Source organism: Abrus precatorius, unplaced genomic scaffold, assembly GCF_003935025.1.
Source record: "Abrus precatorius isolate BTA unplaced genomic scaffold, Abrus_2018 Scaffold8, whole genome shotgun sequence".
Classification (NCBI taxonomy): domain Eukaryota; kingdom Viridiplantae; phylum Streptophyta; class Magnoliopsida; order Fabales; family Fabaceae; genus Abrus; species Abrus precatorius.
The window spans coordinates 620,281-631,814 of record NW_020874428.1 but is presented as its reverse complement, the minus strand read 5'-3'; the positions used below and the strand labels follow the sequence as shown (position 1 = coordinate 631,814).

At 31.0% G+C, this 11,534-nt stretch overlaps 2 protein-coding genes across 3 annotated transcripts; both read left to right on the top strand.

Moving 5' to 3' along the window:
- Window positions 1–257: 257 nt before the first annotated feature.
- Window positions 258–4,631, top strand: LOC113847477 (sulfite exporter TauE/SafE family protein 3-like). The gene is made up of 12 exons (XM_027476618.1): window positions 258–305; window positions 609–768; window positions 889–1,089; window positions 1,166–1,233; window positions 2,594–2,630; window positions 2,747–2,829; window positions 2,912–2,998; window positions 3,114–3,164; window positions 3,771–3,980; window positions 4,076–4,169; window positions 4,281–4,421; window positions 4,546–4,631. The coding sequence occupies exons 1-12, from the start codon at window positions 261–263 to the stop codon at window positions 4,629–4,631; spliced, it is 1,263 nt and encodes a 420-aa protein (XP_027332419.1). The 5' UTR covers window positions 258–260.
- Window positions 4,632–5,994: 1,363 nt separating this feature from the next.
- Window positions 5,995–11,370, top strand: LOC113847211 (la protein 1-like). Of its 2 annotated transcripts, XM_027476173.1 has the most exons (11): window positions 6,030–6,137; window positions 6,237–6,315; window positions 6,817–6,966; window positions 7,887–8,029; window positions 8,416–8,564; window positions 8,970–9,071; window positions 9,162–9,264; window positions 9,316–9,519; window positions 9,802–9,949; window positions 10,423–10,501; window positions 11,003–11,274. In XM_027476173.1, the coding sequence occupies exons 1-11, from the start codon at window positions 6,087–6,089 to the stop codon at window positions 11,091–11,093; spliced, it is 1,299 nt and encodes a 432-aa protein (XP_027331974.1). In that variant the 5' UTR covers window positions 6,030–6,086; the 3' UTR covers window positions 11,094–11,274. The 2 variants fall into 2 exon arrangements, with proteins under 2 accessions (XP_027331973.1, XP_027331974.1); XM_027476172.1 differs by having other exon boundaries at window positions 5,995–6,137; window positions 9,162–9,519; window positions 11,003–11,370.
- Window positions 11,371–11,534: the final 164 nt, after the last annotated feature.

Genomic DNA, 11,534 nt, shown 5'->3' with positions numbered 1-11,534 from the left:
TAGTTTAAACCATAAGTTGTAATTTGCTCAAACCAATAACATTATAATCTTCAATTTCTTGGCTGTTACATTTTTCACCCAATCTTCTTTCTTTCTTTCCATGGTTGCTAGAGCAAATTGGCGGGTCTATCATGAGAAGTGTTGTCATTTTTTCCTTCAATTTTTTTCTGCTTTGTGTGTTCATTTATGCTATTACAAGCACTAAATGTGAAGTAACTAATACAAATGAAGAACAAGTTTTATCTCATCATATCAAAGCCATGGAATTCATATGGAGTCATTTGGGTTATCAAAATGTGTGGCCAGTAAGTTTCTTGCATCCATCAATCACATTACATTTTATTTCTTTCCATTACATTGTCCCTCACATCTTAGATCAATTGCACAGTTAATTAGCAAGAAAAGCTCTTTGATTTACCAAGGGAGTTATTTTCTTGGAATATAATGTTTGTAGCATAGAAAATAAGGAGCACTTGATATATGATGTAAATGTTCTATGGTTCTATTTCGTAAGGTAATAGAAATCTCTAGTTTGAAATCTCTGCCAGTTGCTCATTTTGAGTTCAGGGATTGACAGACACCATATTCAATTTCTCAACCATGAATAGGAAATGGAATTTGGCTGGAGAATCGTTGTTGGCACCTTGATTGGAATCTTTGGAGCAGCATTTGGAAGTGTAGGGGGAGTTGGTGGTGGGGGCATCTTTGTGCCAATGCTTATCCTCATTATTGGGTTTGATCCAAAATCAGCAATTGCTATTTCAAAGTGTAAGCATTTATCTGTTGCCCATTTGCTTTATAGTCCGGTAGAATTAATTTTGATAAACTACTTGTTTATAAACTAGTCTATTGCTAAAATGGTTTGGCCAATTCTTGTGTCTACTTTAGGTATGGTCACAGGGGCAGCTATCTCAACCGTGTTCTTTTGCTTGAAGCAAAAGCATCCCAAACTTGATTTACCAGTTATCGACTATGATTTGATGCTGCTTATCCAACCCATGCTCATGCTTGGGATTAGCATTGGAGTCATTTTAAGTGTAATATTTGCTGATTGGATGGTCACTGTTCTTCTAATTATTCTCTGTCTAGGTAATGTTAGAAGATTTGTACTTCACTTAAACTTTCACTCTGTAACAAGATTGATTTGTTATATTGGACCCTGCAGGGACATCAATCAGGGCATTCTTCAAGGGTACAAAGAAATGGAAAGAGGAAACCATAATAATAAATGAGGTGAATAGTACAAATTCAGTGTTTAGGTGACCTTACATTTAATTGGTGCATGGACCTTCACAATCATGCTTAGTGAAATTAGGAACATAGTTGCCAATTTCACTCAATAGTCTTGCATAATGCATACCAGCTTTATCTTCAACAAGTCTTGCCATTACATTGTAAAAAGTGGTGAATCATTTATCCTTACCCATCTCCGTACCGTGTTACTACTAACTACGTTTATGAATGTGTTGACTTAATGTTATAAAATTATATCTTTATGTGTTTTTTAAAGTTTTGTCTCGTTAACCTGTGTGTTAGAATATATATATGGATCTAACATGCAAGATAGAACTAATAATGTTTAAATAAACATAAATTTACCAGCATCTTCACACGAAACTAAACATGTTAGGCCTTGTTAGGTTGCAATAGAAATAAGGAAGAGGAAAAGACATAGACCAGAAGATGTCAATTCCCCTTATTTGGATGAGGGGTAATAGACAAGGTTTTTATTAATTTTATTTTTTTAAATATTACAATAACAAAAATTATTAAAAAAATTAAAAAAGGATTTTTTGTTAAGAAAAAAATAAATTTAAAATCTAACATTTTTAACTTAATTTTAATTTTTAATATAACTCAATTATTTGTTTTCACACTCTTTTTTACTTACTCTTCTTATTTTAACTCATCTAAACATTAAATATATTTTACTCTATTTTCACTTTAATTCTCATCTCTTAATTTTTTTTCTTTCTATTTCAACTCTGCATTCAAACAAACTATCAAAGACCTTATCACAAGGTAAATTTTTAGAGTGTGTTTGAATGAGATATTTTAAATAAGTAGTTTATTTTTTGAAAAAAATTATAGTTTTATAAGTTAAAATTTGTTATTGGATATTAAATTTTAAAGAATTTAAAATTCTAAAAATTTTAGTAAACTCAAATTAAAGAATTTAAATCCTAATAAAATAGCGATAATTTAAAATTTTTTCCATTTATTGTGTTCCATTCATATTTTTATTTTGTTGGGGTTAATTTGATAATTTAAATTTCATATTTTAATTTAATTCATTAAATATAGTGATAATTTTATTTTTTTAAATATAAGTAATTTAATTATTCAATTCAAATAAAAATATTTAAAAATTATTTTATCTAAATAAAAATAATAAAAATTTAAATTATATTATTTAAATTTCTTAAAATCTTAAATTCTCTAAAATTTTTAAATACTGAATGCCAACTAAGAGGTGACATAGCCTTAAGTTTGGGAAGTAGGCCTGACTCGTTTAAAAGTCTGGGCTGAACCATTCTTACATCTTATGTGCAAGCTCAGTTGTAATTCTAATCCTGTCTTTTCCAACACTTAGGAGTCTCGGGAGACTATCAAGCTTTCTAAGTCTATTGGTGAGTTTATATATTGATTTTTCTCATGTAAAAATTTAACATGATCACAACACACAAGCTCAACATGTATGCGTAGATTAACCATATATATATATGCCATTGGCCTTTTCTTCCAGCAACTTGCAGTGGAGAAGTGGAATACAAGTATCTTCCTGGTGGTCCAGATGTAGGGTCTGAAATGGAAACTAGAAATCCTGAGGTTAGCATAGAGTGGTAGTCTTTTTCTTCACATAATCTAATAAGTTCTCATATGCCATAAAGGAATGGAACTGTGCATGCAGGTGAGCATCCTTGGCAACATTTATTGGAAGGAGTTTGTGCTTACTTTTTCTGTCTGGCTTGCATTTGTTGCCTTACAAGTTGGCAAGGTAATTTTCTTAATCTGCTGGTAAAGTTAGTACAACTTGCATTTCATTTGTCCTTTTTCTGTTATAAGTTTTTCAAGTTTAGAATTAACCATTTAAAAGTATTTACTTTTAACAGAATTTTACAGCTTCCTGTTCAATGATGTACTGGATACTTATTGCCTTACAGGTAAACCAACGACTAAGTTATTTTTATCCTCTCTTTTCCTTTGAGCCAAGAGTAATGCATTGTTTTTCACATTTTTCCTACACTCATTTTACACTTGAGTCTCTCTTTTCCTTTTTTCATCAAATGTCTATCATCGCTATGCATTTTAACCCATTTACAAGGTATAGGGCAGGATAAGATAATAAACCCATTTATGAGTCATAAATTATTCATATGTTATTCCAAAGAAAAATAAAATAAAGAGATAAAGTAAATCAAACATCTTTGATAAGTTAACTTATATATTTTATCTTTTTTTAAAATTTTCTCATTTAACTTTTGAAAGATGTTTTATTCAATTTTCTTCTATAATTTAATTTAGATAAACTTCTATGTAAGTCTTTATAAGTCTTTATAGAAGAAGAAAATTAATATAAAAATAAAATAAAATGGATTTAAAAAATTAATTTAATCTTATGCAAAAAAAAAAAATTAATTTTTTTTATAAGTATTTATTGAGAAATTAATCTGTATCACAGGGGAGTTCGACCTACAAATAATGAAATTGAACCTTTGGCAAGTTGGCAATTATCTCTAACAGGGAGGCAACACTTTTCTGTTTTGTAGATACCAATTTCTCTAGTATTTTATCTGTACCAAGCAATAGGCCTATATCATGGGAGATCTGCAGGAGGTCAACACATACATTGGAAATTGCATCATCTATTTCTAGCTAGTGTTTGTTCTCTGCTGGCTGGAACTGTTGGTGGACTACTTGGAACAGGTTCTGGATTTGTCATGGGTCCTTTATTTCTGGAAGTCGGAATTGCTCCACAGGTGAGTTCCAACACCACTTTCACTTTCACCCTTATTCTATCATTATATAAATTGAAGCAAATATAGTGATCTTCTTTGCTTTTATGCATGTTCAGGTAGCAAGTGCCACAGCCACTTTTGGAATGATGTACTCATCATCTTTATCTGTTGTACAATATTACCTCTTGAATCGTTTTCCTGTTCCTTATGGTAAAATTAAACTTCATATGTTGCCCTTTTATTCTGAATGATCTTCAAAGCCAATACCTTTCAAATGATTGAGTTATATTGATTATATGCATGTTTCATCATGTTTTGCAGCTCTTTATCTTACTCTTGTGGCTGCCATTGCAGCATACCTAGGACAGAAAATCATTGACAAGCTTGTTAATATCTTCCGAAGGGCGTCTTTGATTGTCTTTGTCTTGGCCTTCACAATATTTGTTAGTGCAGTTGCACTTGGTGAGTGTTTATGCTATTACATATATGACAAGTTTCTACTCGCCAAGTGTTATGCTTTTTGTGCCTGGCGACGTGTGAATGTGCAGCTTGCTTATATAGCTTTCACTTGTATGCCTTTGTGTAGGTGGAGTAGGCATATCACGAACGATCTTGAAGATTCAAAAGAATGAATACATGGGATTTGAGGACTTTTGCAAGAATGGTGCATAGAGGTTTTCAATTATTTATTTATTTACGCACATTTTTTGTCATTGTGGTGTGCCTCCACTATGCCCGGAGTATATGTTTTGTTTCAATTTCAAAGATTATAAGCAAGTTTACATTAATAGAAAGCTCTTAATCATGTATTCGTCCACAGGATATATATGTATTATACCATTTTGCAAAAGTTATGCAATCACATTTGCAGATTAAACAAGGTTAACCTGTACAACCAGCTAGTGTCGTAATTTAACAAAATATGCAAATTGATCCTTCGTTAAAAACACATTAGTAGCTTTTGCTAGAATAGCCTAATGACTAAGCAAAGCATAACAAAGTGAGTAAGCAGAATCTGCAGCAAAATATATTATTATTATACATCTTAGTTTGATTGTAATTCTTAAAATTCGAGTTTAGATGTACAATATTAATAAAGATGACATATCTTAATATAAATATTTTTTATAATTTTTCAATTTAAAACTATTTTATCTCTTTATTTTTATTCAATAAAATATTTATTATCAATAATAAAATATCTATTATTTATTTATTTTTAGAAATTTTGCTTAACTTTAAAGACTGGTGTTGATAAAGATGAATTTAAAAGTGTATTAATACTATGCATAAAAAAATTACAACTTATTAATTTAATTTTAAAAGAAGCAATAAAGTTTTAAATATCTTTAATAACATCAACTCTAAAACTTGGCTTAACATATTTTACCTACAACTGTATATAGAATGTGAGACCTTTTATTTAAGCTATCTTAAGTGTGAGTCCTTATTATGACATGCAATTCTTCGTATATTGAATATGTAATTTTTTTAATTCAATATTAACTTTAATATTTTATAATTTTTCATTTTAAATATTCTTCCTTATATTTTAAAAATTTATCAAAATATTTTAAAGTAATAAATGGCTTTATAATAAAAGTTTATCATTTTTAATTATTTATCTTTAACCCTTAAAACTAAAGTTAATATGCTTTTTTTTATCAAACACGCAAATTAATAAAGATTGATTAAACTTAATATGTGATATCAATTTTGAAATTGCTTCCAATGAAAGATACACTACTCTAGACAAAAAAAGAATTTTTTAATTAATTATTAATCTTAAATTATAAAATTAGATATAAACATTTAACAATAGTATTTTTTTATTAAAAAACAAATATTTATTATATTTGTCAAATAATACACACTTTTTTTTTAATAAAAAATTATTATTTTTAGTGGTTATCTTCACTCTTAAAATATAATACATTGTTATTTATTAAAAATAAATAATAATAAAAAAAAGAGTGAAGTTTTAATTTAACGAGGAGATGTGCGCTTAAAATTTGAAATGAGAAATTGTGAATATATGAAACGAAAAGAAACAAAACCCTCAAAAACCCTACGCTCCCATTCTCTCTCTGTCTCTGACACCGCGCCTCTTTGAATCCCGCTTGATCGATGGCGACCCTCTCGCTGGACGAGGAAACGTCGAAGAAAGTCATACGACAGGTTCGTACCGGTCGTATTTGTGTTTCGCTCATCATTACCCGTTTTGCTTTTGCTTCGTCGTTCATTAAACTCTTTGTTTCCCTTTTCTCCCCCAAACAGGTGGAGTTCTACTTCAGCGATAGCAACCTTCCCAGAGACAATTTTTTAAAGAAAACCGTCACTGAAAGCCAAGATGGCAGTATCCTCCATCGTTATTCCCTGTTTGTTAGCTCATTTAATTTGTATCATTTATAGCGTTTTGAGTAAGTAACTAAAGGATTGAGCTTGTTGGAATGGTAACTACGTTGAAAAGTTAAGAACTTCCGTTCTATTTTGTTTCATCAGAAGGGTTGTTTGAAAACGGGGATTTTCGGAGGGCAAAATTCTGTTATGAATAAATATATTTTAGTTAAATTGTTTTTTTAGAATATATTAATATAAACTTAATGGATTAATTATTTTTTGTTAGAATAAATATTATATAATTTTTTTTAATTTTAAAATAATAAGTTTTTTATCCTCTCCCTTTTTTCCCTCAAATTCCTCTTAAAACAAAAAACTTATTTTTGTAAATTCTACAATATCGAACTGGGCAATGATTATTCAATTATTCTTGCTTGTATTCCCAGTTCATGAAACATGTAGCTATGTGTTTTTGTTTGCATAGTTGTTGGTCTTAACTGTTATTACAACCAAACAGTGGTTAGTTTGGCTTTGATTTGCTCTTTCAATCGGATGCGACAGCATCTTAATTTGGGGGATGTTAAGCCTGCTGAGGTAACAGAAGACACTGTTAAAGCTGTTGCTCAAGCTTTGAGAAACTCGGCCTCGCTTAAAATCTCGCAAGATGGTCAGTTTCTACGCTTTGTGTGTGTGTTACATAGTTGTGTTTAATGATGTGAGAAATGCAGTAATGCTCAGGCAACAATCACTGATGGATTTATGTGCTAGTCATAATTATGGAATCAATATCATGGCAATTTTGTCTGAGTTTAGTGGTAATTTTTTTTTTTTGGCTAGTTTAGAGTTGGAGCTAGTGATTTTTCCCCCCTTGTTTGACTTTGCTGTGCCGATTGACTAATTGCTTCTGGAAGCACTATTCACGCTATACTTATGAATCATTTTTACCTCAAATTTTTATTCTAGTTTCTATACTTTAGAATAGGCTTGGTGGTTGTTGTTGTTGTTGTTCTATACTTTAGAAGTTTGGCTTTAGGTTACTCCCTATAGTTTCACTTGCTTAAAGATTCTCTATAGTTTTATTCAGTTTAGGTTTTGATTGTTATAATTTTATTAGTTTCGGTTTTAGTACCCATAGTTAACTGGAAATTAGTTTTGATGGGTATCTCTTGAAGGGCACATGTAGTGGCATGTTGCTGGTGCAAGAACCAAAAACTAAGAAATCAAGACTACAGGGACCAAAAACCAAACCTTAACTGTAGGGACAGTAATATATTTAAACCTAAGTTTTATTTAAAAGAACACTTCTAAAAATTTTTAGGTTTCATTGAGATGAGAGGCAGAGGAAGCAAATGGTCGGTCCCAAATTCAGTTTATTTTTTTACTTTAGCTTGTGTTTCCTGGGGTGGGGCTTCAAATGAATGAAAGTAATATTTATTTAACCACATATTTGTTACTGCTAAGTCTGTAGTTGATCATATGAAAACATTTTAAAATTTTTGGTGCTAATTTTATGTTTATTGAACTGTATTTATTGCTTGTTATAGCTTATAACCTATTTCTTGCATATTTTCTATTCATATGTTTCAGGTAACAAAGTTGGCCGGGCAACTGAACTTCCAAAGCCAGAAGAAGTGATTGAGCAGGTAGAGATCAGAACAATTGCTGCATCACCATTTGAATATAGTGTGAAGCTTGAAGACGTCGAAACATTTTTTGGTCAATATGGCAAGGTAATATTAGCATGGTGGCATCATTTACATTGAAATTTATAACATTTTAGCAAGAGAGTATTGTGTTACCTCTTCCTGTTCTTTGAGTTTTGATGCATGGTATGCGCTACCTGTATTATAAAGTTCATTAGTCTCTTGATCTGAAATTGGAGCATAATACCTAATTTCCTATGTTTCTTATCAACATCAGATTGTCTTCAGCATGTCAAGATAAACTCTGGCATTTGATTCCATTGGTTAATCTTTACATGTTTCAGATTATATGTTGCTTTAATAATAAAATTTTGGAAGATAGTCCTCGAGGAGGTAGGGAATACTTTTGATAATTTATGTTAATTTTATGTAACAGAAATGATAATTGTTAAATTCTTGTTTTCTCATTTCAGGTTAACAGTGTTCGATTGCCTCGCCATGTTGGAGACAAAAGGTTCTTTTGTGGTACTGCCCTTGTTGAGTTCGCAACAGATGAAGAAGTGGAAAAAGTTTTGAAGCAAAGACTAGTCTACGCAGGGGCTGAGTTGGAATTAAAGCCAAAGTAAGAATGCTTCATAGTGATTCAATACTGAGTCACTAGCTATTGATGAATTGTAATGAAAAAAGGGTTTTTTTTTTTTCCTATATACTAAAATATATTCTGATGTAAGGGAAAGAAGGAGGATAATCCTATATTTTCTGTTAAATTCTGAAAAAAATTATATTGCATTAAGATTTATAATTATTATCTATATTTGTAATAAGAAAAAAGGAAAAAAAAATTATGAATTGATTGTAGTTGCTGTGGAGCTAGTGGTGCTCTTTGCATCAATATTTGAAAATTTTCAATTTACTGCATTTAGCTTGCAATATTGGGTTTTGTTACTAATATAAGAAATTTAGGACATGGGACAGTTACATATGCATATTGTCTAATATTGTTTATATTTATTTATATCCAATTTAGGAAGGACTTTGATGCAGAGAGAGAAAAAGAATTAGAAGAGCATGAAAAATCTCGTTTATCAGGTGGTTCAGATCACCAATGTAACACAAATACAGAATCAAAGTAAGACACTGACAGTTCTTTTAGTCCTCACATCCCTTTTGCAAAATAAAAAGCTTATTAACTGATTATCTCCATTCATGCTTATCACAGCTACCCTAAAGGCTTACTCATAGCCTTCAAACTAAAGGGTGTTTCAGATAAAGTTCCTTCAGAACAAAATAACACTGATCAACAAACCAATGACAATAATGCTGTATCCAAAACAGATCAACAAAATCCCTCTGAATCTGAAACTTCTGGCAAGGAAAGTGATCAAAAGATATCAGAATCTGAAAATGTTGACAATGATAAAGAAAACAATGAGGTGAGTGAAGGAAAGGAGACTGAAAGGGAAGATAAGTGTAAAGAAACTGATGGAAAAATTTCAGCTGCTGCTTACAAGGACAACAAGGATGTTGTCTTACGTGAGGATTTGAAGGGTGTCTTTGAGAAGTTTGGTAATGTGAAGGTAACTGGGCTTTCCCCCTTTCTGCAGCTAGTTGGATTTGTCCAATTTTTTACAGCCATGAACTATCTATTATTATAATCTATAACTCATCTTTGTCTTTTGGAATTTTTTGCACTTTTAAAATGGTACTTTTTCCTTTAGTTTTGTTTGAATACCATGATGGTGGGTTAGACCACTCTCGCTCTCTCATTCTAAACCACTAAAAACTTGTTTATCAATTTTTCATCTAGCTTTCTGAATTGATTAAGACTGGTATAATTCATATGTTGTTTGCCTGTTCAGTTCATTGATTTCAAGATTGGAGATGAGTCAGGATACATTCGCTTTGAAGAACCTGAAGCTGCCCAGAAAGCTCGTGCTGCTGCAGTTCTTTCTGAAAACGGGGGCATAGTTGTGAAGAATTATATAGCGACTCTAGATCCCGTGACTGGTTTGTTTAACATCTACTTTAATTTTTCATGTTTAGGGGGGAGGGGGCTATGGTTTCGTTATTGATGTTTGGGTTTCATGTGTAGTCCTAGCAATAGCATATTGTTTCTTTTAATGTTTGCAGTAATGAGTATAAAGCTTTATCATATTTAGATGGTAAAGCGCAAACTTCATGTCTTATTCAACAAAATTACTCTCTCTACCAAGTTGGTTTTTCCTGTCGTTATCAATCCTTTACTCATCCCATGAGCTGGTACAATTTCTTAAAAGTCTTATTTGTCAATATTTTGTTTATTTTCTCTTCATTTCATTGTTTTTTCTCTTATCATTTGTATTGGGAAGGATATAAAAGAATAGGGACTGAGGGTAGATGATTTCGAGAACATTGTTGCGGAGAGCGGCACTAAATTGGTATCTATTGACACAATCTAAATTTTATTGGTTACACTGAGCTGTTTGTGTTTTTTATCCCAGGTGAGGCTGAGAGAGAATACTGGAGCCTGCTTCGTGGTAATCAAGAAAAGCGCCGAGAATCTTTCAATAACCGAGGAAGGTAAGTGGCTGCACCATGCATTGAATTTGACAAGTTTCAATAAGGTCTAGTTTGTAAGAAAAGAAATAGGGAGGTAAAATTAATTAAACTTCTCTCAAAAGTTATAATTAATAATTAAGTTGTGAACTTGAGCTTTTCGGAAAATTGAATGCAAGAGCTTCTGAAAATGGTGAGTTGTGCTCTGCAAGGTGATTTTAACTTATGAGAAAGGTTTAATTCATTTTATCTCGCCATTTCTTTTCTTATAAATATTTATAGATAAGTTTATCCTAATTGGGCCTAAATATTTTTTTTACTCATCTTCTACTTTTGGTTAAAAAAATATGGTTTTCTTATTTTAGTCAAAATAAAACTTTTATTCATTTTTAGTGTCTTAAAATTAAAAAATGCGTCTTTAGTTATTGTTGGGGGGCTAAAACCATATCATTTTTGTTAAATGTCGGCAGTAAAACAAGTGACATATTTATAGAGAATGTAAGTAAAAACATCATCTCTTTGCAGGGGAGGAAAGCATGGTAGAGGGGGCAGACATAGCCGCTCTAGAGAGAATGAATCTGCAGGAGGTCGCCCACATAAAGTGAGAAAGTATTAATGAAATATGATTACAGTTAACTTATAGAAAACAGTTTTTGAGCTGTTGAACGAGCTTACCAATTTTTGATCTCTTTATTGCTGGCATCAAGAAGTGCAGCACGAATATGATGTTGCTCTCAGCTATTTTTAGGTTTCTTGCTTAAATGTAGTGACACTTAATTATCGCTATTCTGCACTTTGCCGTATTATAACTCAATATATACCTTTCTCCTTTTTTAAATCTTTTTTGGTATTTTGTTATGAATTTTGATTATTTAACTAGGTATTTTTTTATGGTATACGATCTTTAACATTGCATTTTCTTTTATTTTTATTAGTTTATTTTGTACTTCCAACGGCATATAATTTGAGAAATATAAGATATTTTTTATTTGTGACAAGTTTTATTTAACTTTGATATAATTTATTTCTCTTATAAGTATTTTATCTATATGCTTAT